This window comes from Caretta caretta, chromosome 12 (genome assembly GCF_965140235.1).
Source record: "Caretta caretta isolate rCarCar2 chromosome 12, rCarCar1.hap1, whole genome shotgun sequence".
NCBI classification, from domain to species: Eukaryota; Metazoa; Chordata; order Testudines; family Cheloniidae; genus Caretta; species Caretta caretta.
Genome location: NC_134217.1, coordinates 7,298,837 through 7,326,738, shown reverse-complemented (window position 1 = coordinate 7,326,738; position 27,902 = coordinate 7,298,837). Strand labels below are relative to the sequence as shown.

General features: G+C 50.7%; 1 protein-coding gene across 2 annotated transcripts; it reads left to right on the top strand.

Annotated features, from left to right (window-relative positions):
- The first annotated feature begins 639 nt into the window (after nt 1-639).
- ADGRG5 (adhesion G protein-coupled receptor G5) lies at nt 640-27,902 on the top strand. 2 transcript variants are annotated; one of them, XM_048816465.2, is made up of 13 exons: nt 640-773; nt 9,556-9,649; nt 10,377-10,506; nt 14,587-14,728; nt 15,600-15,719; nt 16,646-16,762; nt 18,177-18,219; nt 19,763-19,869; nt 21,588-21,709; nt 23,268-23,536; nt 24,315-24,414; nt 25,609-25,892; nt 26,331-27,902. In XM_048816465.2, exons 1-13 carry the CDS (start codon nt 762-764, stop codon nt 26,414-26,416), a joined length of 1,626 nt encoding a protein of 541 aa, XP_048672422.2. In that variant the 5' UTR covers nt 640-761; the 3' UTR covers nt 26,417-27,902. The 2 variants fall into 2 exon arrangements, with proteins under 2 accessions (XP_048672422.2, XP_074974424.1); XM_075118323.1 differs by having other exon boundaries at nt 15,564-15,719.

Here is a 27,902-nt window from a genome sequence, read left to right as displayed (position 1 = left end):
CCAAGTGAAGGAGGTACAGGCACTCAGTGCCCAGCCGGGAATTCACCCTGCAGGGTAGATGGCGTGCTCTGCCTGTAGGAGGCAATCATTGCCAGTTGCAGTCTGAGCTGGCACTTGAATCCTCCTCTCCACAGCCGAGAAGCTGACGCCTTAACCTGGCTGCTTCTCTACCAACTGAGAAAACAGTGAACAAAACCTGGAGAGGAGAGGGTTAGGAGAAAATTGCAGAAGAGGTGGTAGCTCGTCTCCTTCACCTCGTCAATGGCTCTCTGCCTCTGCTCGAGGGTTCCGCACTGAACACCACACCTGGAGTTAGAGCGGGCAGAAAGGGGAAGAGATTATTTTGGTATGACTTGTTCTCAGCCCACAGCCGTGAGAAGTGGGTGATGTCCCATACTAGATATGTACCCTCACCACGAACTCCTCCACCATGAAACTTCCTCCCCTAGGACCAGCTCCTCCCCTGCCATAGAGCAGCCCAGCTCCATTAACTGCAGTGGAATCATTGACCCTTGTGCACCAGCTGAGGACCTAACCTCCAGCATTTCTTTTGGTTTAATCTCTACATCTGCATGAGGTGGAGTTGCATGAGAGCACTTCCTTCTCTGCTGCACAACGCTGTCTGTGCAGCTCGGGGACTCGACGCTGCTCTCAGACAGGATGCATTGTGCAGCGATCTAGGCAAAGAGTGAGGGACAGGAGACCATATGCACTAAGGGCAAAGGGAGAAACAAACCTGCTTGAGGAAGTCACCATCCTGCATGAGACTGCAAGTAAGTCCTTTGGTTTGAACTGTATTGGTCCAGTTCTGATCTTGCATGCAGCAGAGTAAATCAGAAGTTGCTCCAATGCAATTACACTGTGTAAAACCGGTGTGAGAAGAGATCAGGCCCACTTATATTGTGATTTGTGGTACCCTCAAAGGCTCTCCTGGAGCCAAAAGAGGCAAATGGGGTTGTCAGCCTCTTCGATGCAGCCTGTGAAATGCCCAGTGTATTAAAGGAAACAGGGAAAAGTGTCAGACCCTAGAACTGATCATCTGAGTTGGAGTGTGCAGTGGGTAACATAGGAGTGAGCAATACAGAGAGATGACTGGACTCTCACATCAATGCTCTGTCTTAGGGGTTCAAGTGACACCTATGTCTGGAATATCTAAGGGTATGTCTAGGCAGCTGGTCCATGCCAGCTGTCTCAGCCTCGCAGGGCTTGGGCTAAGGGACTATTTAACTGGGGTGTAGACATTTGGGCTCCAGCTGCACCCCGAGCTCTGGGACCATCCCACCTTGCAGGGTCCTAGAGCCTGGACCCCAGCCTGAGCACAAATGTGTACACCACAGTGAAACAGCCCTTTGGTCTGAGTCCTGCGAGCCTGAGTCAGCTGGCACGGGCCAGCTGCAGGGTTCTGATTACAAGGTAGACAGACCCTAAGTGCTCAACAGGTTATTTCTAACTGCAAAGGGCTGCTCATAGTGGATCCAGCTGTTTGCCTCTCCCAGGGGAGCTTCCAGTTCTTTCTTCTTATGCCCCCCGCCACCCCATGTCTGCTGGGGAGCAAAGGGGTTTTCTTCCTCCTTGTCCAGTTTTTCCCTCCCTTTAAGCTGTTTCGTTGGGAAGGAGGGAGGTGCAGCGTACGAACCCCAGCGGGAGGAGGGTCACAGATGTACTTCTGGGGGCTTCAACCACCTTCCCTTTCTCTCTGGCTAAAGGGCAGTGGATGGTGGAACCGTGTTCTGCTGTAACACGTAGTCCTAGGAGGAGGAGAAGGTGAGCAGCACTGTTCTGTTTCGTTCTTTAGCACGCTGCATCTTGAAGCGAGAAGAAGGGCGGGGTGGGGGGGTGATATGGCTACCCTGGAGCTGGAATTTCCAGCGCAGGGAGACGTACCCCTGCTAGCTCTGATGGTGCTAGCATACTAAAAACAGCAGCGTAGCTGCCCCGGCGGCACAGGGTGTCTCGGTACAATCCCACCCAAGCTCCTGGGCGCGTCTTCAGGGGACTAGCCACCTATGTAGCTGCAGCTATACTCCTATTTTTAGCCCAAGCGCTCGGGCGTACGTCTACCCGAGCCAGAAGTTACACTGCCAGCTGCAGCCTGGACATCGCCTCTCCTACCGCCAGACACACAGGGGGAGTTCACCCTTTGCTGGGAAAGCCTCAGCTCCGGTTCCCTGGGAGCACTGGGCAGCCCCTGGGGCAAGCCAGGCTGGAGTTCAGCCTTCACTCTCTTTGAAGCCCAAAGCCTGAGCTCTGTGCTGGAGAGCATGCTAGGCCACAGAGCATGGGAGTTGTCACAGCTCCCAGCTAGGGGAACCTTGGCTCTTGAGTTCCAGCTGTAACGGCTCTTGCTTTTAGCTTTGGAGGTCCCTGATTCCATCCTCGGTGTGTCAGCCAAGATAGCCACTGTCCCATAACAGCACCCTCTGAGCAGCGCTCCCTGCCCCAGTTTCTGCTCCCACTCAGCTGTAGGCCAGACTTCCACGGCGAGGAGCGTCTGCCCCACGCAAAGCCCAGCCTCTGCTCCATCGATGGAAAGACTTTTTTCCATGGGTCCAAGTGTGTACAGTGAAAATGACATTTACCAATAAAAATCTAATACTTCCAAGCCCACTTGTGGGGGTTGGGTAGCTTTAATCTCTCGCTAGGCTCTACAGCAGCCCCACCAGCACAGGCTGTCGGGAAGACGTGCGGAATCAGCACGTCTCCCTTTCTGGTCCGTGCCAGGTTGTTCCAGGGCCCCAGGATGGAAATGGGACTGACAACAACTTGTGCCACTGCGGTCACGCCCCTGGTGGACTTTCTGCTACTGGGGGCTGCAGCCTGGGTTCTGCTGTTGTACCCAGTGGGCCCAATTCTCCGCTCACTTGGAACGATGCAGTGGGGTTCAGTGGGGTTACTTCTGATTTCCAGTTAGAGTCCGAAACTTACTAAGAAAATGAAAAGCGAAACTTACTATTAGTGACTGTAATAAAACAACTCGACCGATTTTAAATCCCAAACCACTGCACTGAAGCTCAAGACTAGCTGACTATGTCACTTGATCACATAGAAAGAGTGCTCAGACTAGCATAGCAAAGTAACTCTTTTCTCTGTAAAAAGAAAAGGAGGACGTGTGGCACCTCAGAGACTAACCAATTTATTTGAGCATTCGAGGGTCGCATAACTAGTTAATTCTGATAACGAACGAGACTCTGGCATGCTAACTAGTTATGCGACCCCCGAATGCTCAAATAAATTGGTTAGTCTCTAAGGTGCCACACGTCCTCCTTTTCTTTTTGCGAATACAGACTAACACGGCTGTTACTCTGAAACCTCTCTTTTCCTCTGTTTGATTCGTACTTATTTTCAGACATGCTTACTAGCCAGTTGTGTTTCTAAATATTGCTGCATACCAGTATGCTGCTGTCTATTTCCTTTCCGTGGCCTAATAAGGTACAGGCAAAAGTTAAGTAAAGTGCTTGGATCAAAGTTGTGCTCTCCTGTGCAAAAGAGGTTATAAGTGGGTATTTGTGTCTACTTTGCTGTTACATTGAAATCACTATTTATTGCATTATATGTCTGTATTGCGGTTTCATATTAGTTTAATATTTTTGACCATGTTTTGGGGACTGGTTTACCTGTGCCCTGAAGATGCCACTCTACGTGGCAAAAATTAATTTATTTTTCCCCTTGGATTGTACATTAAAGTAACACAGATGAGCTGTCCAATGACAAATGGATTTGGGGACTGCCTGGCTCAGAAGATAAGCACGGGGAACAATGGAGCCTATCACCTCTAGATTGTCCATTCTAATCTGCTCCAGGCTGCAAACCACAATCAGCTGGAGCCTCTGTGAAATGAAGGGCTGGTCTCAGTCCAGTTCTTAGTGGACACATGTCCACATCATTACAGCCATTCCCCTAATTGCCATGCCTGTGGCATCCTTCTTGGAACTCTCACTAGTGAAGACTAGTGGGCCATGGTGACTGAACTATCATCTCTGGGCTGTGGAGAGAGGATCCCAGCAGCTTTGAACTGCATTAGCAGGGCAGTGAGGGGCGAGTGGGGGGTACTTTCACTGCTGCAAACACTGATGATAATCCTCAGCCCTTTAGGTAGGCGTTTTTCATCTGCGGATGACAAAGTATTGCTCAAAAGGAGGTCAAAGTCCTTATCCGTGGTGTATAGACAGGGAAATTAAGGCCCAGGGACTTGTCAGAGAGAATCAGTAGCAGAGTTGGGAGTAAACACAGGTCTCCTCATCTGCAGGCCAATGCCCTGTTCATGGGAGCACACCACCTCTCCAGGCAGCCAACAGCTTCCGACTCCAAGACCATCAGTCCAGCCCCTTGCAGAAGAACTGAGATATTGTTTAAAATGTATCAATACTTTATATTGAAAATTCATACTGAAAAATATATCATTGAATACAGTGAGCATATAAACAAAGCTTAGGGAAGGGAAGGTCCCTGGACGAAGGAGCTACCCTAAAAAAATACCTATCCTTCTATTGCAGATTTTTGTATAGTCACCATGTTTACAGGTAACAAGGAGCAGGGCAGGAAGGGGAAGTTTTTACCTTGCTACAACTTATTTCATTCTCAGAGCGTATCTTTCACCCTTATTACAAGTGTACTTCCTCTTCTAGATGTAAGCAGTAAACATGCATGTTTTGCTGGGCCAGCACCAGCCCTCCTTGGGTTGCCAATTCCAAGATCACATGAGCTACCTTTAAACTTTCAACTCATCTGCCAACAGTTTACACCATGTTAACTGCTGTCTGTGAGACATTTGTCATTGTGTGAGCTATAAATAGCTAGTGCGTAGTTAGAGTAAGAGCGAAACGAGGAATTGGAGAGACGCTTCACTGCACTCTACGAAATTCTTTCTTTTGGGGCACACAAGTCACTCAGTTGCCAGCCTAGGAGCAGGATGGGTTTATTATTTGTACTACAGCCAAATCTACTGCCCAACTAAGACTGAGCTGCTATTGTGCTAGGCTTTTGCACATACATAGGAAGAGACAGGCCCTGCCCCCAAAAGCTTATAATCTAGCAAGATAAGAGAGACAAAGAAAGCAGCATTTAAGGAGGGCAGAGAGATTAAGTGACTTGCCCAAGGTCACAGGAGACATCAGTGACAGAGCAGGCGATTGAACCCAGATCTAAGGTCAAGCCCACTGCCTGAAACACAAAACCACCAGCTGCAATTCAAATAGACGATTTCTAGTCCCATCAGTGGAACTCACACTGCTAAATTCTCTCACCCACTGGTTCCAGCTGTTAGAGCGCTTTCCCTTCACCCTCTCCCCTGGTTCTTGTCACGTAGACAGAAAGCAGAAGACCAGAAGTCCAAAGCGCAGACAATGTGATGTTCATTGGGGTTACTTTCCAAGCAAGCATGTTCCAAAGCCCTTCACACCAGTCGGGCTTATCTCTATACGCCGGAAGAGTCTGTTCCCCAGTGTTTCCTTCCCAGTTCTGATGCCACAGAGCATTTACCCCGTGTCCCCCTTCCCAGCTCTGACACCACAGAGTGTTTACCCAATGTCCCCCTTCCCAGCAGAGCCTTGCCTGTGTCCCTGTTCCCCGTTCCCTATTCTCATTCCCCCCTTAGCAAACATGATTCCAAATTCCCTTCCCCCCACTTCCTGTTTGACTCCAGTTTATACAGTAATATTCTCAGCTATATCTTAACCAATCATTTTACTGAAATTTAACTAACCAACCCTAACATATTGTAACATAATTCTCTAACCAATTATATCCCACTACCCTAATTAACTTACATCTAGCAAAATTAAGGATACAGCAGATATGTGTCTCTCAGTCCCAGACACTGGATATTATTACAATCTATTATAAAACCAGGAGAATTTCAGCAAATCACAGTGCAGAAAAAAAAAAATCAAATGTTCTCCTCACTGCAAACACTCTTGGTCAGTCCAATGATACCTTTACCCAATCAAGGCCATGGAGCTGCCTGGATCGAAGAAGGGGCAGAATTTGGTCCTTTATGTCCAGGGTGTCTGGACTCCTTTTCCCCACAGGCCACTCCCTCAACAGTTATTTGTTTTAGCCACACCCACTGGCAGTTACTCTATTCCCCACCCTCAAGGTGGGATCCCTGGAAAATGCCCAGAAAGCAGAGGTTCTGTCTAACCCTTGCAAGGCAAGAAAAACTGTGACACTGTCTAATTAAAACGTAACCATGCAAGCCATTATTGCTACCACTGCTATATAATGGCAGCAAATCTTATACAAAATATAACTCGTGGCCAGAAAGGGTTAACCAGCCTGCAGGCTGAATGACCCAAAGCCCACTTTTAAAGGTATGCGAATGGTAATGAGGGCCGTTCATGCTAAGTAGGCTAGAACTTTGAAATGCAAACCTGTATTGTTAGAAGTTAGATGGAATACTAATTATGTGTATTTTAAATGCTACTCGTGTAAACAGACAGTTCCTGTCTGCTACTAAGTCAGGGATCAAAAGGGAATATTAACATTTAGATGAATCTTGGGTAAAATAATGTCATTGTCTATATGTCTCTTTTAAGTTTGTAATAGACTGCCTAATGGGTAAATTGCCCTCCTATGTTGATTTGCATAACTAATTACTGGTGGTGTTTAGAAAGCAGAAGTTTACATCAAAAGCCTATTGTTTAACCAGGACTGTGTGGTCAAGTGGATGCTAGAACACTGTATAAAAGATCCGTGGGTCCAGATTCTGTCATCTCAGATCTGCTTAGGCTTCATCAGGGGAAGTTTGAGTCACAAGACTGAGGTCCCAGTTATGCTGGTACGCCCTGAATACGAGATACGGACATTGGACTATAACCTATGAACTATTTCTAAAATAACTCTTTGCAACTATAAAGCTCACCATCTCTGCTATGAATCTGTACCTAAATAAACTGAACTCATGTCTGTATGTTAGGGTTGTCAAGCGATTAAAAAAAATTAATTATTTTTATTGCGCGATTAATCACAATTAATTTTGATTAATTGCACTGTTAAACAATAATAGAATACCATTTATTTAAATATTTTGGATGTTTTCTACATTTTCAAATATATTGATTTCAATTACAACACAGAATACAAAGTGTACAGTGGTCACTTTATATTTTTTATTACAAGTATTTGCACTATAAAAAAAACAAAAGAAATAATATTTTTCAATTCACCTAATACAAATACTGTAACGCAATCTCTTTATCATGAAAGTTGAACATACAAAGGTAGAATTATGTACCAAAAAAACCTGAATCCAAAAATAAAACAATGTAAAATTTTAGAGCCTACAAATCCATTCAATCCTACTTCTTGTTCAGCCAATCGCTCAGACAAACAAGTTTGTTTATATTTGCAGGAGATAATGCTGCCCTCTTCTTATTTACAGTGTTACCTGAAAGTGAGAACAGGTGTTCTGATGGCACTGTTGTAGCCAGCATCGCAAGATATTTATGTGCCAGGTGCACTAAAGATTCACATGCCCCTTTATGCCTCAACCACCATTCCAGTGGACATGCGTCCATGCCGATGACAGGTTCTGCTTGATAACAATCCAAAGCAGTGCGGACCAACGCATGTTCAGTTTCATTATCTGAGTCAGAGGCCACCAGCAGAAGGTTGATTTTCTTTTTTGGTGATTCGGGTTCTGTAATTTCTGCATCTGAGTGTTGCTCTTTTAAGACTTCCGAAAGCATGCACCACACCTTGTCCCTCTCAGATTTTGGAAGGCCCTTCAGATTCTTAAACCTTGGGTTGAGTGCTGTAGCTATCTTTAGAAAATCTCACATTGGTACCTTCTTTGCATTTTGTCAAATCTGCAGTGAAAATGTCCTTAAAATGAACATGTGTTTGGTCATCATCTGAGACTGCTATAACATGAAATATATGGTGGAATGCAGGTAAAACAGAGCAGGGGACATACAATTCTCCCACAAGGCATTCAGTCACAGATTTAATTAACACATTTTTTTAATGAGCGTCATCAGCATGGAAGCATGTCCTCTGAAATGGTGGCCGAAGCATGAAGGCGCATACGAATGTTTAGCATATCTGGCACATAAATACGTTGCAATGCCAGCTACAAAAGTGCCATGTGAACACCTGTTCTCACTTTCAGGTGACATTGTAAATAAGAAGTGGGCAGCATTATCTCCTGTACATGCAAACAAACTTGTTTTTTCTGAGCGACTGGCTGAACAAGGAATAGGACTGAGTGGACTTGTAGGCTCTGAAGTTTTACATTGTTTTGTTTTTGAGTGCAGTTATGTAATAAAAAAAGTCTACATTTGTAAATTGCACTTTCACAACAAAGAGATTGCACAGCGGTACTTGTATGAGGTGAATTGAAAAAATCTATTTTTTGTTTATCATTTTTACAGTGCAAATATTTGTATGAAAAATAATATACAATTTGATTTCAATTACAACAATACAATATATGTGAAAATGTAGAAAAACATCAAAATATTTAATAAATTTCAATTGGTATTCTATTGTTTAACAGTGCGGTTAAAACTGCAATTAACCACAATTAATTTTTTTAATTGCGCTTAATTTTTGAGAGTTAATCACGTGAGTTAACTGCGATTAATTGACAGCCCTACTGTATGTATATTGATCGTTTAACCATACTCTCTCTCTCTCTTGTTTTTTTAATACATTAGTTAATAAGAATTGGCTGTAGTGTGTATTTGGGTAAGATCTGAAACATTCATGTGTCCGATCCTTTGGGATTGGTAGAATCTTTTCTTTTATATGATAAAATAAGATTTACAGAAATCATCATATTTGACGTGTGTACCTGGATGGAGGCCTGAAGCTGGATCACTTTAAGGGAACTGTGGTGTTTGGACTTCTGAGTAACCAGTGAGGTAATAAAGAAGCTGTTTTATGCTGGCTGGGTAAATCTAAGTATTGGAATATCCACCAGCTTTTGGGGAATTACTTGCCCCATTCTTTGCAGTTCACCCTAATTGAGGGACCACAGCTAACCCCCACTGGGACCCCGGTCACAAAAACTCTGGGCTTCTTGCTGCTGCAGCTCATTGAATCTGCTCTTGTCTTGCTGTATATCAGGAATAACACTAATGCACAGTGGAGTGCACTCAAAATAAAGGTCCCTGGCTGTTGTCAGCAACATTCCCTCTTTCCCCTAGTCTAATGGTAAATGGAGCAGCTCCCTGTCATGGAAGGAGATCCAATCCTTGAGTTGTCTTTGGAACTAAGCAGAAAGGGTTAGAAAGAGACAGGGTGTGACAGACACACAGTTTAGGCCTTCCTGAATGTGGTTACCACTACTAAGATTATAATCAGAATCCTAATCTTCTGTTTAGTGTCATCTGGTAAACCACCATGCTGGGTACAGCGAGGACTATATCAGAGAGTTTAAAAATGCCCTGCGATATGCCCCCCCATGGGCTTTGGATCATTTATTTAGATTGTAAAATGCACAGAGCAGAGATTATATCTCCTACTGGCTCGTTCAGCACCGTCTGTGCACATTGTCAGCCCTTTAACAACAGTGGTAATTGAATCCAGAAAGCAGAGCCCGTATGTCTCTTGCAGGAGATGAGCCACATTTGGAGCACCACACGGAGGGACTCACCCTTGCGGACCGGCCTCTTCTTGTATCTTGCTGCTCTTCTGCTCCAACAAGCAGGTATGGATATTTCTTTATTTGCAGCTCTGACATCTCCGCTGTCCTTTCGCCTAGAAGGCCACCCTGACATCTGCTGACGGTGATTGCACCAACCTGGGGACAAGTCTGGCATCCCGGTCAAAGCCCCCCACATTTGCTCTCATGGGAGTCGCTGAGTGATTGCAGTCACTGACGCTTTCCGGCCAAATGTTTTGTTTCTGACGAAGTGGCCTTTTCCAGACAAAAAAAACAACAACAACAACAACAAAAAACGGGTTACACACACACACACACGTGCAGCTGCAGCAATGGAAGGTCTCTGTGGATCCGGGGGCACGTGGGGAGTTGTGGTGGGAATCAGACTCCGTGAAAGCAGCAGCGTGCAGGGCTCACCTCAAGCCCCTCTTTCATCTCCCCAAAGGCCTTTGCGACCCTCCTCCCTGCCCTGGTGCCAGGCCACTTGCTCCAAGTACAAATTCATTCATGAGGTGCAGCTTTAAGAATACTGCAGGGCGGGGAGGGAGCCCTCACGGCCTTAGCCCAGAAGCAGGAGGGGGTGCTGTTTATCTAAGCCAAGGAGAGGTGTGGGGAGCTCTTCCTCTGCTTTCCTCATGCTCTCCTGAACACCTTTACTCGAACCCCCAAGATCGGTCAGGTGGTGGCGTGTCATGGGAGGGCACAGGGGTCAAACCTCCCCCGCACGGTGCTGTCGCTCTGCCCATCCTGACATGGCTCATTTCCCTCCCAGACCCCACAGGGGCCCAGGTACGCTGTCAGGGAGCCAGACAAGTGGGAAGGAAGAAGGAGGAAAACGTGGTGGCTGACATGGACAGCTACATGGAGAAAGGATGCTCTGCACAGCATGGGAAGCTGGTCAGGTGAGTGGGGAGCACGCACAGGGGGCTTTGCCAGACTACACTCTGGGGCCAGCTCCCTGAGTCCATCTCCTGCAGCTGGGGAAATTTCCAGAGAGGCGTTTTGAAGCCGAACACGGTGCTTTGGTCAAATGGAAATTTGAGTGAGAAAACCAGGTTGTGTCAAAAATTGGGGGCGGGAGGGGTTGACAAACTAAAACCTTAGCGATAAAACAAATCGGTTTTAAAAAAAAAGCCCCCCCCCCAGATTTTTTTTTCCTCACAGAACGTTTGCCACAAATTAACATTTTTCTCTTTGGCTGAAATGTTTGAAAGGGGAGAACAATTTATTTCCAGCTGGATCCACAGCCTCCCTCAATGTCTAAAGCAGGTTGCAAACCTCGCTCCCTCCTCATAACTCCCCAGGGAAGCGGCTCAGTCTCATCACCCCCATTTTACAGATGGGAAAACTACCCTGCAAAGAAAAGCCCGGGGCACCAAGTCTTGGTGACAGGATCAATTGACCTGGGCGCGTGGGGCTCAGGCTGCAGAGCGAACAATAGCAGCCGAGCTCTTCGGATTCGTGCTGGAGCCCAGGCTCCAAGATCCTTCCCCCTTGCTGGGTTTCCGTGCCCAGAAGGTCTCAGTAGTGCTCTAGGGCTGCTCCGAGCGCTCAGAGGTTCATTGTGTCAGAGGAATGGCTAAGCTCAGAGGAGGAATTAAGATCCCCATGTAAGCAGCTTCTCCCAGACCGCTCTACAGTCCATAGACTCAACGCAGACAGCCCAGAGAGAGAGGGGGGAGAGACAGGATTTGCTGAAGGTTTTTAGGGCTAGCACAGGGGAAGAGGAGAGTCAGGGTTAGCACAGGGGGCAGAGAGGTGAAGGGGAGGAGGTGGAAAGGGCTGGGGTTCACTCACCAGGGTAGCTGTGTGGCCTCAAGTAGTACAGCACCGGGTCCATGCCTCGTGGGCCAGCTCAGGGAAAGCAGACAGCAGGCAAGCGAAGCTGAGACACCCTTAGAATCCTAGAATCACAGAATCTCAGGGTTGGAAGGGACCTCAGGAGGTCATCTAGTCCAACCCCCTGCTCAAAGCAGGACCAATCCCCAACTAAATCATCCCAGCCAGGGCTTTGTCAAGCCTGACCTTAAAAACTTCTAAGGAAGGAGATTCCACCACCTCCCTAGGTAACGCATTCCAGTGTTTCATCACCCTCCGAGTGAAAAAGTTTTTCCTAATATCCAACCTAAACCTCCCCCACTGCAACTTGAGACCATTGCTCCTTGTTCTGTCATCTGCTACCACTGAGAACAGTCTAGATCCATCCTCTTTGGAACCCCCTTTCAGGTAGTTGAAAGCAGCTATCAAATCCCCCCTCATTCTTCTCTTCCGTAGACTAAACATCCCCAGTTCCCTCAGCCTCTCCTCATAAGTTATGTGTTCCAGTCCCCTAATCATTTTTGTTGCCCTCTGCTGGACTCTTTTCAATTTTTCCACATCCTTCTTGTAGTGTGGGGCCCAAAACTGGACACAATACTCCAGATGAGGCCTCACCAGTGTCGAATAGAGGGGAACGATTACGCCCCTCGATCTGCTGGCAATGCCCCTCCTTATACATCCCAAAATGCCATTGGCCTTCTTGGCAACAAGGGCACACTGTTGACTCATATCCAGCTTCTCATCCACTGTAACCCCTAGGTCCTTTTCTGCAGAACTGCTGCCTAGCCATTCGGTCCCTAGTCTGTAGCTGTGCATTGGGTTCTTCCGTCCTAAGTGCAAGACTCTGCACTTGTCCTTGTTGAACCTCATCAGATTTCTTTTGGCCCAATCCTCCAATTTGTCTAGAGCCCTCTGTATCCTATCCCTGCCCTCCAGCGTATCTACCTCTCCTCCCAGTTTAGTGTCATCCGCAAACTTGCTGAGAGTGCAATCCACACCATCCTCCCGATCATTTATGAAGATATTGAACAAAACCAGCCCCAGGACCGACCCTTGGGGCACTCCACTTGATACCGGCTGCCAACTAGACATGCAGCCCTTGATCACTACCCGTTGAGCCCGACAATCTAGCCAACTTTCTATCCACCTTATAGTCCATTCATCCAGCCCATACTTCTTTAACTTGCTGGCAAGAATACCGTGGGAGACCGTATCAAAAGCTTTGCTAAAGTCAAGGAATAACACGTCCACTCCTTTCCCCTCATCCACAGAGCCAGTTATCTCATCATAGAAGGCAATTAGATTAGTCAGGCATGACTTGCCCTTGGTGAATCCATGCTGACTGTTCCTGATCACTTTCCTCGCCTCTAAGAGCTTCAGAATTGATTCCTTGAGGACCTGCTCCATGATGTTTCCAGGGACTGAGGTGAGGCTGACTGGCCTGTAGTTCCCAGGATCCTCCTTCTTCCCTTTTTTAAAGATGGGCACTACATTAGCCTTTTTCCAGTCGTCCGGGACTTCCCCCGATCACCATGAGTTTTCAAAGATAATGGCCAATGGCTCTGCAATCACATCCGCCAACTCCTTTAGCACTCTTGGATGCAGCGCATTTGGCCCCATGGATTTGTGCTCGTCCAGCTTTTCTGAATAGTCCCGAACCACTTCTTTCTCCACAGAGGGCTGGTCACCTCCTCCCCATGCTGTGCTGCCCAGGGCAGTAGTCTGGGAGCTGACCTTGTTCGTGCAGACAGAGGCAAAAAAAGCATTGAGTACATTAGCTTTTTCCACATCCTCTGTCACTAGGTTGCCTCCCTCATTCAGTAAGGGGCCCACACTTTCCTTGACTTTCTTCTTGTTGTTAACATACCTGAAGAAACCCTTCTTCTTACTCTTAACATCTTTTGCTAGCTGCAACTCCAAGTGTGATTTGGCCTTCCTGATTTCACTCCTGCATGCCTGAGCAATACTTTTATACTCATCCCTATTCATTTGTCCAGTCTTCCACTTCTTGTAAGCTTCTTTTTTGTATTTAAGATCAGCAAGGATTTCACTGTTAAGCCAAGCTGGTCGCTTGCCATATTTACTATTCTTTCTACACATCGGGATGGTTTGTCCCTGTAACCTCAATAAGGATTCTTTAAAATACAGCCAGCTCTCCTGGACTCCTTTCCCCCTCATGTTATTCTCCCAGTGGATCTTGCCTATCAGTTCCCTGAGGGAGTCAAAGTCTGCTTTTCTGAAGTCCAGGGCCCATATTCTGCTGCTTTCCTTTCTTCCTTTTGTCAGGATCCTGAACTCGACCATCTCATGGTCACTGCCTCCCAGGTTCCCATCCACTTTTGCTTCCCCTACTAATTCTTCCCGGTTTGTGAGCAGCAGGTCAAGAAGAGCCCTGCCCCTAGTTGGTTCCTCCGGCACTTGCACCAGGAAATTGTCCCCTACGTTTTCCAAAAACTTCCTGGATTGTCTGTGCTCCGCTATATTGCTCTCCCAGCAGATATCAGGGTGATTGAAGTCTCCCATGAGAACCAGGGCGTGCGATCTAGTAACCCTTGCTCTCCTTCAGGGCATCTCAGCTGAAGGGGGAACTAGTGAGGAGGAACTGATGAAGAAAAGCCAGGCCCTCTGTCCCAGTCCTGGTCAGCACAGCCCATATCAACTACTTTGCATCCAGATTTGGGAAGAAAGCAACATTGCTAACCATTGGAATTTTCTGTGGGATGGCTTGTCTGTTTTTCGACCAGATCCAGTTATTTCTAAGTATAATTCTAAAGTTGGGCACACAATATAATACAGACTCGGATCTGCCCCACAGTCCCCTACAGACAGGAAGCCTCACGGACAGGCTTGGCACAATCTCCCAAACGAGGCAAGCCCAAAGAAAACCCATTCCGTCGTTTGTGTGAGGAACGTTTCAAGCTGACGGTGACAGGGTCCGATGTTTGAATCTGTTTCCAGTTTTAGTGCCCCTAGTCTGAGGCAACCTCTAACGGTGACGATACCTTCTGGACGTGATCTCAAATACACATCTTCAGTGTCTCTGCCTCTTTCTTATCCTCATTCACTCCCTTGTTCATTCCTTCCTCCTCCTATTATCTGCCCCAGCCCCGGCCTCTCTGATCTTCTCTGCCCCTCTGAGCATGGATTCTTGTTTCTCACGCTAGGTTAAAACAGTTAGAACAGAAGCTGTCGGAAGTCCGTTTCCGAGAGGACAACTTCACTGTCATATGCCCCAACATCCAGACTTTCGTATTCAAGATTAACGAGCTGTTCCGAGGGCTGAATCTCACCAGTGAGTTACTACAGGTCAGTATCCACCTTGCTCTAACAGCCAGGGGCTTTGCTTTCTAATCACTCTTCCCAGCACAGGGCCTCTCATACGGACAGCATTCTGGCACACGGAACGACAGCACAAGCTTTCGTTTCCACGGGAGTCTGATCTCTAGTTCTAGTCCCCCATTTCTCTGTCTCCCCTGACCCATCCCCCCTGCCTCTTCCTCCTTTTTTGGCCGAGTGCCTAAAGTAAGATCGACACAGGAACGATTTCTGGAGGAGACCTGATTAGTTTAGTTCCTTCCAGCTTGGTTCCCTCCTTGCTCAGCGGGCAGCGCTGCAGCTCACCAACCACAAGGAGCCCCATTTGCATCTTGGTTGAAATCGTGTTGGGATCAGGCCCCCATTGTGCGGGGCAGCGGACAGACGTGGACGCGGAGACATCGTGGCGAACGGAGGTGTTTGTCGCCCCTCGAGTAGCTGGTCCATAAAAAAGTTTTAGGAACCAGCTACAGCGCTTCACTTCGTTCTTTAGCTCAAGGGATGACAATTCATGCTTTTAGTGCAGACGGTCCTGGGTTCAAACCACACCGTTGGCCCAGATGGGTTCAGGGACATGAATAAATCTCTCTCCCTCCAGCTATAACCACATCTGACCCAAGCACTGCTCTTTTCATCCGTGCCTCATTTCACTTCGCTCTCCCTCCGCTATCATTGATCTAACGCGGACGCTGTGCTTAGCTCTTTCCAGCATGCTGGCATGCAGGGTGTTTGAAAGATGCTACAGGTATTACTGAGTTGCACTGCAGCCCCCTGCGATCACTCTTTCAGCACTTGCTTCTTGTAATCGTAACCTGGCATGTGTCAGTTTGTGCCTAGGAATGTTTCTGCTTCAACCTCGCAGCCCAAGCCCAGAACCCAACACTCCATGCGTTTCCCAGCTACACTGGCGAAGAAAGGCTGGAGTCGAGCTGCAGAAACGAAACTCGTCTGCATTTATCTCAACACCCCTTGCCTGTTCCAGGTTAGACACTGTGAAGATTTACCAGCGCGGGTGGGTTGGGGAAGCGGAGAAGAGACATTAGTTTGCATGTATGCAGCCCCTTTCTTTCGAAGAGCTGTCCAGACTAACGCACCAGACTGTACACATGGGGCCCTTCCGCAACACCGAGATGCAGATGAAGCAGGGCAGCTGCTTAACAGCACGCAGCAGCCCTGCATGACGATTAGCTCATTTATAGCACAGAAGTCGAGAGGAATGCCTTATCCAATTGGAAGTGCCGGGGAATTTAGAGAGGGCAAGGGCCCCAGGTATTTTGGAATTGTCCCAGGGGAACACCCTCTTCTGGTAATTAAAGCCCCAGGAAGTTGTAAAGATGAGGTCAGCCCATGGTCAAGCCATAGCCAGACTTGTCTGGCCTTGCTCACCAATGGGCCCCTCTGACCAACGCTAAGAAAATAGCTTCCACTAGCGTTTCAATGAGATGAGCAGGACGGTGTCTCTCGCCCACCCGTCTATCGAGCTGGATCCTTTCATTAACAGCATAGGACATGCCGGTGCCCACAAGACCCACACATGAAGCATAGAGGAATCTTAGGTATAACATGGGAAGCAGCAGTGCAAACTTCTCTGTGCAACCCCAATAATATGCATTGTGAAGGGACCCCTCTTGGAGTGGAAGGGTAGCTCGGCCTCTGACCATTCCGTCCATGGCCTCCCTGATGAAATGGTTAAGCATCGTGGTGTGGGAAGTTTGCAATGTGAGCACCTGCCTGCTAGGAACTGGATTGAGACCAACAAACTCATTGCACATAGGCCATCAGATTGCCCATGGATAGGAGCAGCGTTGATCATCTGCAGATGAAAGGCTCCCTATCCCAGTGACCTCCCCCCTCCTGGTAATAGTCTTTATGGGTCTGCGCATTGTTTCTTCTGCTCTGGCTTTGCAGGACGGGAAGAACAGCTCCCTGCTGAACAATGACATCTTAGGGGCCACCCTTGAAAACGTCATTGTCACCGGCCTCAGTGAGCCTGTGGAGATCCGGTTCTGGCATAACACCACACTGGTGAGCTGGTGGTCATGGCCCACAAAGGCATTTAGCTGCAGCTATCGCTCTCTGGGCAAGGGAAGGCAAATCCCTCTCCAGGGCCCTGGAGAGGGGAGGTCAGTGTAGCTGAAGTCTCAGGCCTCTTGAAACCCAATGGGAATTCAACCTGCTGCTTGAAGGGTGGATTTGGGCCAGTATCTATCTGCCTCGGTGTGCAAAGAGGTGAGAGCGAGCGCATAAGGAGCTCCCTCTCCCTAAGCCCTGGCACCGTTAACTGCCTGGGATCCCAAAGGGGAATGTAATTCCTGCTCCCTGCTAGCAGTGTGCTCAGGTGCTAGGAGCCTGGCAGGGAATGGCAGGCTAAGAGCAAGATCGCCCCTGCTCTATACCACCCAGTAGAACAGGCCTGGCCTGGAGGAGGGAGCATGCCACTTCCTCGAAGGGGATGCAGCGGGCCATGCCCGTGTGTGCTCCCTGGGAGGAGTTCTAGCTGAGGCAGAAGCTGTAGCAGGAAACAGAGTGGCTGCTGCAGGGATGGAGTGGGGCTTTTGAAATGCTTCTCTCCTCCTCTGACCTCAGCTGGAGCTACGGGAGAGAGGGGGGAGGTCCTGGCTCATTGCAACCAAAAAGGCGTGTGGGGGTTGGTTTGCTTTTAACCACAAACCCAGTGCAACCCCACTGCCCCTGCCAACTCTTCTCTGCGAAGTATTGCTGAGACTCTGAGGGTCAGCCCACATGCAAGGTGCCTTTGTCCGGACTGGGGAGCAGGTGGGAACCTTTGGGCGGGAGAGACGTGCCCGCCAAGTGGGCACGATGCAATGTAACCAAACTGTGCAGACGTAGGAGGAAGCCATTTGACTTTTTGTGCTCTCGGGTATATGGGAAACATGTCAGAGAGCAGCAATGAACCGATTCCGGGGATTTAGAGGAAAAGATTGCAAAGCAGAATGGACAAATGACGAAGGAGCTCTAAGACAACTGCTTGATAAGTATGTAGGGCCAGATCCTCACCTGGTGTAAACCTGCTTCAGGGAAGCTACGCTAATTTACACCAGCTGAAAATCTAGGTGTAAGCAGGGGGAAAGAAAGAAAGGAGCGTAGGGTACTCCAAAGGGGTATTACTACTCCAAGGGGTTATTATTACTAACTCAGAGTAATGGGATAAAACTGAGTAACTATCAAATATTTCCTCACTCCACTGCGGAATAGTCTCCCAAGCGATGCAGTGGATTCCTGTGATGGGGCTTTATGTGAACAGTGGGTCGGAAAAAGAGCTGGGAAATACGCTGTAGGGACCAACGCTGCATAGGCAGGAGGGACCAGGCACCAGGCTTTCCCCTAACGAGCCCAGGGTACATACATTGCTTGGAACTAAGGGAGCACAGACACCTCACCGTGTGCCTCATGTTTTCTCCCCCCGCCCCCCAACCAGGATAACTCAAATGCGACCTGCGTCTTTTGGGTGGAAGGATCAGGTAATTATGACACTCACTGCATCACGTGGTACACGTGCGAGAGAAACCGCTCAGGTAGTTACAGTTCACTCCTGCCCTGGGTTCAGGTAAAGCATCCCCAGAGCTCAGTGGTGCCTGCAAAGGTCCATCTGCCAGGCTCCTGGAGAGAGAGTGCATGCTTGCAAGGAAGGAGGATGGTGGGAGTCATTCAATGGAGAGCGCATTGCCTTAGACACCAGGGGGACCTAAGGACCAAACATGCAGCTGCAATCTACCAGACAGACTCTGGGGTTTCATGCTAGGACCATCCCTGTCTGCTGCCTGACTGTACTCACCACAGCCACCTTGCCAGGAGAACTTGTGAACCCCGACCTCCCTTGGCTCCCAGCGACAAGCATCCTCCTGCCATCCCAGAGCGGCAACAAGCTGCCAAGCCATCCTCTGCTCCGTGCTGCTTGCGGAGAGGCCCCCACACTGTGCACAGAGCCTTGCCGATCGTAGGGCTATATGGAGACCCACCGTGGCACCTACTGGAAGCCTAACCCCCACATCCTTCAGGGGGTTCCCGAGCTAGTGCCATTATCACGCACAAAGGGGGTGGAGAGCGGACCCAGGTCAGCCAGAGCCACCTGCAAACAGCCAAGCAGGGCGCGGTCACCTCCCACAGGCTTGTGAAAGCAGTTCCCGTTTTTATGCCCTGCTTCCGAGGAAGGAGTCATCTAGAGACCCAGGGCCATAGAATTTAAGGCCAGAAGGGACCCCCAGATCTTCTAGACTGGCCTAATGGATCATCGGCCACTAAAAACACAACCAAGCACCAAACCACCACCCGTAGAGCGGGATGTTACAGCCCTCAGAGACTGAACAACTGTGCCCCGCAGGCAGAGACAGGGACTCGGGTTCCACCAGGGCCCGGGGCCCCTGCAATGGCTGGGAATTAAGTGACCTGCCCCCGCACGCTGCAGAAGGCAGCGAAAAACTGCTCCAAGGTCCTTGCCCCTGAGAACTGGAGGCTCCCTGCTCTTTAAGAGGGCCTGTAGGTGCCCAGGGCTGGATCTTAGGGGACTGCCGGGGAGGGTGCAGGGCGGCGGGACAGGACGCAAGCTGTCCCTCTGGTGCAGAATTTGGGAGCAGCCTGGGGGACATTTTGTCCTGCTCGCTTTATTCCTTCCCTCCACTCTATGCCTGCCAACAGCTCTCCAGGGTTCGGCACCAACCCACGTGAGCCCTAGTGCTGTGTAGCCTTGAACCACAGCCAGCCCAAACCCAACCCTGATCCCAACGCCGGCCCATGTCTAGCGTCAAACACCCCCATGCCGCAGTAGCAATACCCGAGATCACACCTTGCCCCACACTCTGATTGTTTTTGCTGTTGGAGACGGGGGGGGCGGTGGTGGTGGTAACATTTTCAAAAGTGCCAAAGCCCCACTGAAAATCAATAGGCCTTGGGCTCCTAAGTGAGTTGGTGCTTTGGGAAATGTTGCCTACGGGCTTTCCCGAGGGTCTGCCTCACGGCTCTGTGGCCAGGGGCTGCTTTCCTTAAGGCCGTTTCTCCCTCTTTCAGAGAACGGCAGCCTGGGGAACTGGAGCAGCGCGGGCTGTGAGACCATCCACCAGGACAAAGTGGTGCTGTGCCTGTGTAAACACCTCACCTACTTTGCTGTGCTGCTGGTAGGAAGGCTGCTGCTCCCCTGCGGCTCTTGCTCTGTTTGGGGCTGTCTGCTCCCCCCACAGCCATCAGACAGAGTCTTTGCTCCCTCTCAGTCCCTGCCTCTCAGGTGCGCTAACCCAGTGGTTTTCAAACTTTTTTTTCTGGCCACCCAGCTGAAGAAACTTGTTGATGCCCACGACCCAGCGGAGCTGGGGATGAGGGGTTTGAGTTGTGGGAGGGGCTCAGGGCTGGGGCAGAGGGTTGGGGTGCGGGGGTGAGGAGTTCAGGATGTGGGAGGGGGCTCTGGGCTGGAGCAGGGTGTTGGAGGGGGTCAGGGCTCTGGGGTGGGGCTGGGGATGAGGGATTTGGGGTGCAGTAGGGGGCTCTGGGTTGTGGGGGGGGGGTCAGGGTTGGGGCTTACCTCAGGCAGCTCCTGGTCAGTGGCGGTGCTAAGGCGGGCTTCCTGCCTGTCCTGGCACCGCGAATCGCTCTGCGCCCCAGAAGCGGCCAACAGCAGGTCTGGCTCCTAGGCGGAGGCGTGTGTGGCTCTCGCCCACGGGCACTGCCCCCCAGCTTGGTTCCCAGCCAACGGGAATGCGAGGCCGGTGCTCGGAGTGGGGCCAGCGCGCGGAGCCCCGTGGGCCCCCCGCCTAGGAGCCGGACCTGCTGCTGGGGTATAGCGCGGTGTCAGAACAGGCAGGGACTAGCCTGCCTTCGCTGGGCAGCACCGCCGATGGGACTTCTAAAGGCCCAGTCAGTGGTGCTAACCAGAGCCGCCGCGACCCAGTGCCAGACATTGGGTCGCGACCCACAGTTTGAAAACCACTGCTCTAAAGCACTTAAGGGCGGTTTCCTGTTTTCATTCTCCTGACTCATTCCCCATCAGCCGCTCTCAGTGGCTCATTTCCCCGAAGCGGATCTCCACCATAAGGCCCTGCTTCCATTTCCCTTTCCTCCTTCACGCCCGCCCTGCAGGGGCTGACAGATGCTCAGGGCCATCCTCTGGGGTCGCCTCGCTCCAGAACCTCAGTTACACTGGGGGGGAGAGGCGTGCACACGCATGTACCCCCACAAGGGTTACACTAGGACACACGCTGCCCTGGCCCCCCGCCTTCTCCCCTTTCCTCTTGGACCTGCTGATCAGCTGCTTTTAACTACCTGAAAGGTGGATCCAAAGAGGATGGATCTAGACTATTCTCAGTGACAGCAGATGACAGGACAAGGAGTAATGGTCTCAAGTTGCAGTGGGGGAGGTTTAGGTTGGATATTAGGAAAAACTTTTTCACTAGGAGGGTGGTGAAACACTGGAATGGGTTACCTAGGGAGGTGGTGGAATCCCCTTCTTTAGAAGTTTTTAAGGTCAGGCTTGACAAAGCCCTGGCTAGAATGATTTAGTTGGGATTGGTCCTGCTCTGGGCAGGGGGTTGGACTAGATGGCCTCCAGAGGTCCCTTCCAACTCTGTTATTCTATGATTCTATGATCAACCCATCTCACCGGGTCAGGACAGGGGTTGAGCTTTGAGACGGTTCCTCCTGTCCCCCTCGGAGCTCTGGAAGGGGAGAGGACATAGGACAGAGGGCAGGGACATCCAGCCTCAGGGATGGGTGCCAAGCTAGGGGGTGGAACAGGCTCCAGGCCTGAAGAAGCTGGAGGGGGTTGAGGGGAGGTGAGTGTGGCCGTGAAGGCCAAGTACCAGTGCCCAAGGGCTGCGTTCATTCCCCTCCTCATCCCATGCAGAAAATCTCCTCAGCGCCCATAGACGAGGCCATCCTGGTTCCTCTCACCTACATCTCCATGGTGGGCTGCAGTGTCTCAGCCGCTGCCTCGCTTCTCACCATCCTCCACTACCTCGCCTCCAGGTAACCCCGTTGCTGTGCAGAGCGGCTCCCGCCCGGGGTGCCTAGCTGAGTTGAATCAACAGGGGCTCCCTCAAGAGAGATGCTAAACCAAATTCATCCCTGATGGGGACGCCCTCCTGAGGCCCCTGGGGTTACACGCAGGATAAGGTTGGCCCTTTTTGGAGAGTTACACTTGCCATTCCCCCCCCCCACGCCCAGGATGTCACGTTCCTGCTTGAATTTCTGCACCGTTCGCCCATCTGCTCCCAGGAGGGATCCAGTTATCCCTCACCACATCCCTCGCAGCAGAGACGAGACAGGGGCCAGAGCCGCAGCAGGTGTCCAGCAGCCGCGCTCCATTGAAATACAGGAGAGAGGTTCTGACCTGGGGCAGAGTGTAGGGGTGCAGGAGAAGGTGTGGGGTCTGGGAGGGAGTGTAGGGGGCAGGAGAAGGTGAGGGGTCTGGGAGGGAGTGTTGGGGCGCAGGAGAAGGTGAGGGGTCTGGGAGGGAGTGTAGGGGTGCAGGAGGGGGTGAGGGGTCTGGGGCAGAGTGTAGGGGTGCAGGAGGGGGTGAGGGGTCTGGGAGGGAGTGTTGGGGTGCAGGAGAGGGTGCGGGGTCTGGGAGGGAGTGTTGGGGTGCAGGAGAGGGTGCGGGGTCTGGGAGGGAGTTTGAATGCAGGAGAGAGGTTCTGACCTGGGGCAGGGGGCTGGGGTGCAGGATGGGGTGTGAGGTGCAGGCTCCAGCCGGGAGGCTCTTACCACAAGTGGCTCCCAGCCTTTGGCGCAGCAGGGCCCAGGCAGGCTGCCTGCCTGCCCCGGCCCCACGCCACTCCCAGAAGCTGCTGGCACCTCTCTGTGCGCCCCTGGAGGGAGGGGGACTCGGTGCGCTACCTGCGCCTGCAAGTGCTGCCCCCACAGCTCCCATTGAACCAGCCAATGGGAGCTGTGGGGACAGTGTTGGGGGCAGGGGCAGCGCGCTGAGCCGCCTCCCACCCCGCCAGGGGCCGCAGAGACGTGCCAGCTGCCAGCCGGGGCCAGGGCAGGCAGCCTGAGCGCCCCGGAGATCGCTGCCTGTGATTTATTTTTCTGGGAGCCCCCTTGAGCTGGGGCCCCGGGCTGCAGTCTCTAAAGCCCCTGATTTAATCCGGCCCTGGGCTCAGCTGTACTGCGACTGGTATCGCTTATACCTGCTGCCCGATGCACTTTGAATGGCATCGATGCGAGGGGTTTGGCCTGTAAAGAAATAGAATAAAAGCTAGACATTGCTAGAGTCACCGATGGTTCGGATACAGACCTGGCCTCACGCAGTGTGCCCTGCCTGTGTATTGCCACGTGGTCTTGTGGACTCGGCCCCCAAGGAAGGGGCATGACATTTCCAAACACCGCCCCAGCCTGGGCCCTCTCAAGAGGGGACACGGCTCTGGCGTTCTCCGGCAGCACGCGCTGACTGGAGGGGACGTCCCAGGTGGAGGGGCTGGGTGCGGCCGGAGTGGACTGCGATCCCTGCTTCGCACCCGCCCCGTCCCCATTTCGAGGGCAGTCAGAAGGAGCCGAGTTCCGTTTGCGGTGTTCATTTTAGGAAAAAGAGCAGAGATTATACAACCAAAATCCACATGAACCTGCTGGGTGCCCTCTTCTTGCTGAATGCCTCCTTCCTGCTCAGCGAGCCCCTGGCATTGGTTCACGCCACATGGCTCTGCAAAGGCACTGCTGCCTTCCTGCACTACTCCCTGCTCTGCTGCTTGACCTGGATGGCCATTGAGGGCTTCCACCTCTACCTGCTCTTGATCAAAGTCTACAACGTGTACATCAGGAGATACATCCTCAAGCTGTGTGCTGTTGGCTGGGGTAAGTGCAGGGTTCTCTACCCAGAAAGATGCCTCCCTCACAACCCACGAGGAGCTCTGTCCCTCCTGCCAAAACCACAGCCCTTCCTCTGCACTCCCTGCAGTGTCACCAGATTCCAGTGAGAAATGTATCCACACGTCCATCACTCAAGATCTGGGGGGAGGTCAGAGCCAGGCACTGGCCCGTGGGAGGGAGGTGGTCCACCGCTGATCAAAGTGCTACTTTAGCTGTATTCTGAGAGCCAGAGGACCACGGCTCTAGAATTATATAATAATTGTCTGTCTGCAATACATTAGCTTGTTGCATAGTAGGGGCTGGTTGCAGAGTTTATATCCAGATTTGGGTTCCAATCCCTCCCCAAATGCTCAGGGGTTTTGATGGGGCCCACCTCTCATGTCTGCGTTTTCCATGCATGACAGGGGTGTGCGGGAGGAAATCTACAGTGCCCTACCAACATCTAATATAAGACAGCCTGGTTTACCTGGAGTGTGCTGGGACAGGAGAAACTTTTTTGAGGGACATAACTGCATCTTGCTCACAGAGCCATGACCTGCCTTTGTGTTTCTGCTCTCTAAAATGGCCCCTTATTCCATCACCACTTGTCTCATCTGCCTTACTGGATTTTTCCTTCCTCCAATATACTTCTCTTCCTAGGGCCCCAGGACCAACTCCTTCGTATGCTACCCAGTTTCCTACCCTCCAATTACTTGCGTTCTTCTTATGTATTCCCATCATGTTCAATCATAGCTTAGTCAGTGTTTATCTCCCACCCCCACAGGACTGCCAGCCTTAGCTGTGGTTAGCATTCTCATCTTCAAGGAAGAGGCATATGGGCTGCACATAATTGAAACCAACACGGGCTACAACAATGCAACTATGTAAGTGTTAGCCATGGGTTTGATAGTCCACACACAATCACATTCTGCCATAATGGGGGACCAGTAGGCGTTGAGGCTGGGTTCCCAGTGGTACAGTAGGTCTCCTAATCATTAAAAGCTTCTGTTCTCACAGTCCCTCCTGGTTCTTTTCCACGTGGTCCATTCTTCTACAGAATGCAGGATAAAAAATGTTCTCCTGAGCCTTGTATCCTACCTCCAAGCACCGTGCCCTCCATGGAATGCTCTGATCAGATCCATGGGCAATGACGATTAAGGCTATGGCTAGGCTACAGAGTTTACGGAGGTACAGAAGCTCTCCTGCCAACATAGCACTGTCCACACTGGTGTTTAGGTCATTGTAACTTACATCACTCGGGAGTGGCTTATTCACACCCTGCAGTAACATAGGCTATGTACACACGACAGCGTACATCGGTATAAGTTAAGTCCAACTCTCCAAAACATGGTGACTTTCCCGGGTGCATGATGCTGGTTTATAACAGTTGTGCCATTTAGTCAGCATTGTCCTCTTTCGGCCTGTCCCAGGATTGTGGTATGGTTTGAAAACTACAGTGCCATTCACACATCACTAGACCATTTCTGGTGGATGGTGCTGTCCTCTACCCAGGGCATGCTCCTATTCCCAGAGGCAGTGCAATTTTGCAAGTATGTTGCCCTTCCCAAAGAACAGGGCAGGTCTCCAAAGCATGGTTCCAGCCCAGAACCACAGTGCCGTTTCCCCACAGATGGTGCTGCTCCCTATGCACTGGTACTGAAATCCCATCTCAGCTATGGCCCGATAGGCTTCCCCCAACACGACACCCTTCCCAGGCACTGCTGTGGTCCCCCCTTTCCAAGGCAAATTAAAGCCTGAACTCACCAGCAATACTAAGCAGCCCAAAAAGCCTTTCCACCCCATCCGAGACAGATATCCCTTCTGTCCTCCTCATCCGGAATCCCGTTTGCTGGCACGCAAAGTGGCTGGCTCCCCAGCAGCCTTGCACGGATGTCTGCTACCCTGTCTGGGCTCTGACCACAAAGGCCTGGATCCCAGGGGCCCTGCTGGAATGGTGTAATGCTCATGGCATGGTGTCATTCCCAAAGTAAGACATCCCTCCTCAGTCACGGGGCCAATCCCCACAGTGTAGCATCATTGTCATCAGCATACAAGAGTCTCCTCCTCTTCTCCCACAGGTGTTGGATCACAGATAAGGGCCGGGATGTTCATTACAGCCTCAACCTGGGCTACGCTGGTATCACCATATTCTTCAACACGGTCATCTTAGTCACCGTCGTGAGGATGCTGAGGAAACTGAGATCCAACGTGAACAATCAGAAAGAACAAGGGAAGAAGGATCTGGTGACAGTGCTGGGACTGACATGCCTGCTAGGAATGACCTGGGCACTGGCCTTCCTCAGTTTCGGTGTCTTCTTGATTCCTCAGCTCATCCTCTTCACTATCATCAACTCCCTCCTGGGTCAGTGAGGTTGCAGGAGCACAATGCTCAGGCAGTGGGATGAATGGGATGGAAGCAGAAGTAGCTTAAGACCTGAAGCAAAGCCCTGTCAATGGGGATTCTGCAGATGGAGCCTCAGACGGCACGGCTGGCTTAGCTCCAGGTTTCTATTTCCACTGATTTAGGAGCAGCAGAGTCCCCTCAAGGTTTCTGCGTGCTCCTGGTCATTGCCATTATAAGTAGCACAGTTCTCAGCCACCACCAGGTCAGTGCACTTCTGCTGCTTCTGCCCCCACCTCTGAATCCAGGAATGGCAAGGAGTGGGAAGGGGAAAGGACATGGAGGTTGCTGTGAGGTCAGAAGTCAGAGGGCCCTGCTGCTATGTTACTCACTTATTGCCATGGGCACCACAGAGCAACCCTAGCGACCGAAGGCTTACAATGTGCTTTCCACCTGCAGGGTTCTTCATCTGCCTCTGGTACTGCACCATATGCCGCCAGCTAGACACCAGCTCCTCCACCGGAAGCTCTCAGGTGACAAAATAACCAGGCCAGCCAGATAAACTGTGCTCCCAAAGGGGCACAGCTCACCCGCCCTGGAGCAGATTCACTTGCTGGAACAGGCCTGCCTCAGTTGGCCCAGGCAGGTCTGCGCTTCTGATGGGGGATTTAGCAAGGAGAGAGAGAGACACTCCTCAGTGCCTTCACACACAAGGCAACAAATAGCGTGACAATGAGCCTTCAAAGCAGCTTATGCAGAGTTTGTCAAGTAGGCAAACAGGACCTGGGGCATAGCACAGACCAGCATGTTCTGTACACGAGCGAGACTGAGGGGTATCAGGAAAGTCACTCTCACAGCACAGGGAATTGCTCTTCCCTAGGAGGCTATAGGCAGACAATGCTTGGGGCGTTGATTCCTCCTGCTTTGCACCTTGTGTCTTTATTTATGCCTGAGCACAGTGAGTGCAGAGAGGGTGTACATCGCTACCGAACCAGACCTCCCCACCCACTCACACCAATGGTAACGTCGTACAATTACTTCAGACACACACCACAAGGGGCAAAGCAAGGAGAATCAGAGCCTATGTCCCTGTCCTCCTCAGGAAGCTATAAACACCCTGGTTTGGTACATTTCCTTTTCAAATCATGTGATGATTCCCCCATCCCAGTCACTTCACCATGGAGAGAGATTCTATACTCAGCTAACTGCCCTGGCACAGGCCCCTACCATTAAATGAGAGGATCTGTTAGCAGTACGGGGCTAATGACATACATCAGAGCAGATCTGATTCCCTTCAGTAGGGGGCAGTGGTGTAAGCAGGTTCGTGCACACACCGACTTGCTCACCCCAACACCAATTCATTATGAACAAATCAGATCCACCCAAACACCCTGACTTTCGAGGAGACTGAAACCCAAATCCTAACCCCGCTGCTCAAGCCCATCTCGGATTTAAAGAAGACAGGTGAACAATCGAGGAAGGAGATGGAAGGAAACTGCAGAAAGGAAAGAACTAGAAATTGGAGAGGAGGAATTACAGAGCAGGGCAATAAAGAAACAGACATGGTGAAACAGGGAGCACAGGGAAAGGAAGTAATAGCAAAGGGGCTGTGAATTCCTGGATGCTGGAGACTATGTGGGACACCAGCCGCCACTGACTGGTCAGCGAAGAGATCTTAATGCAACGGTAGATGCTGCAGCTGAGTTCTCTCTCACAGATAAGTCCACAACCCGGATGGACTAAACCTGGAACCATGTGCTTTTGCTTCTTAATGACCGTGTGGGGAGTTCATTGCTCTTTTGTACCTAACCAGAGGCTTCCATAAAAAGGCTTTACAATGGCACATCCACCCCACCCCCACCTTCCCTGGCCAAAGCCCATTCCCAGTGTTGGACCTCATTGCATTCAACAGACTGAAGCCAGCCTGCTGGAGTAATAAAAACAAACAAACAATTACCCCAGTTTCAGAGTAGCAGCCATGTTAGTCTGTATTTGCAAAAAGAGCAGGAGGACTTGTGGCACCTTAGAGAC

Coding starts and splice junctions, on each gene's coding strand:
- ADGRG5 (XM_075118323.1), top strand. Junction 14,729..15,563: donor TCACCAGTGAGTTACTACAG/GTCAGTATCCAC, acceptor GGCATGTGTCAG/TTTGTGCCTAGGAATGTTTC. Junction 24,415..25,608: donor GGCTACAACAATGCAACTAT/GTAAGTGTTAGC, acceptor CTTCTCCCACAG/GTGTTGGATCACAGATAAGG.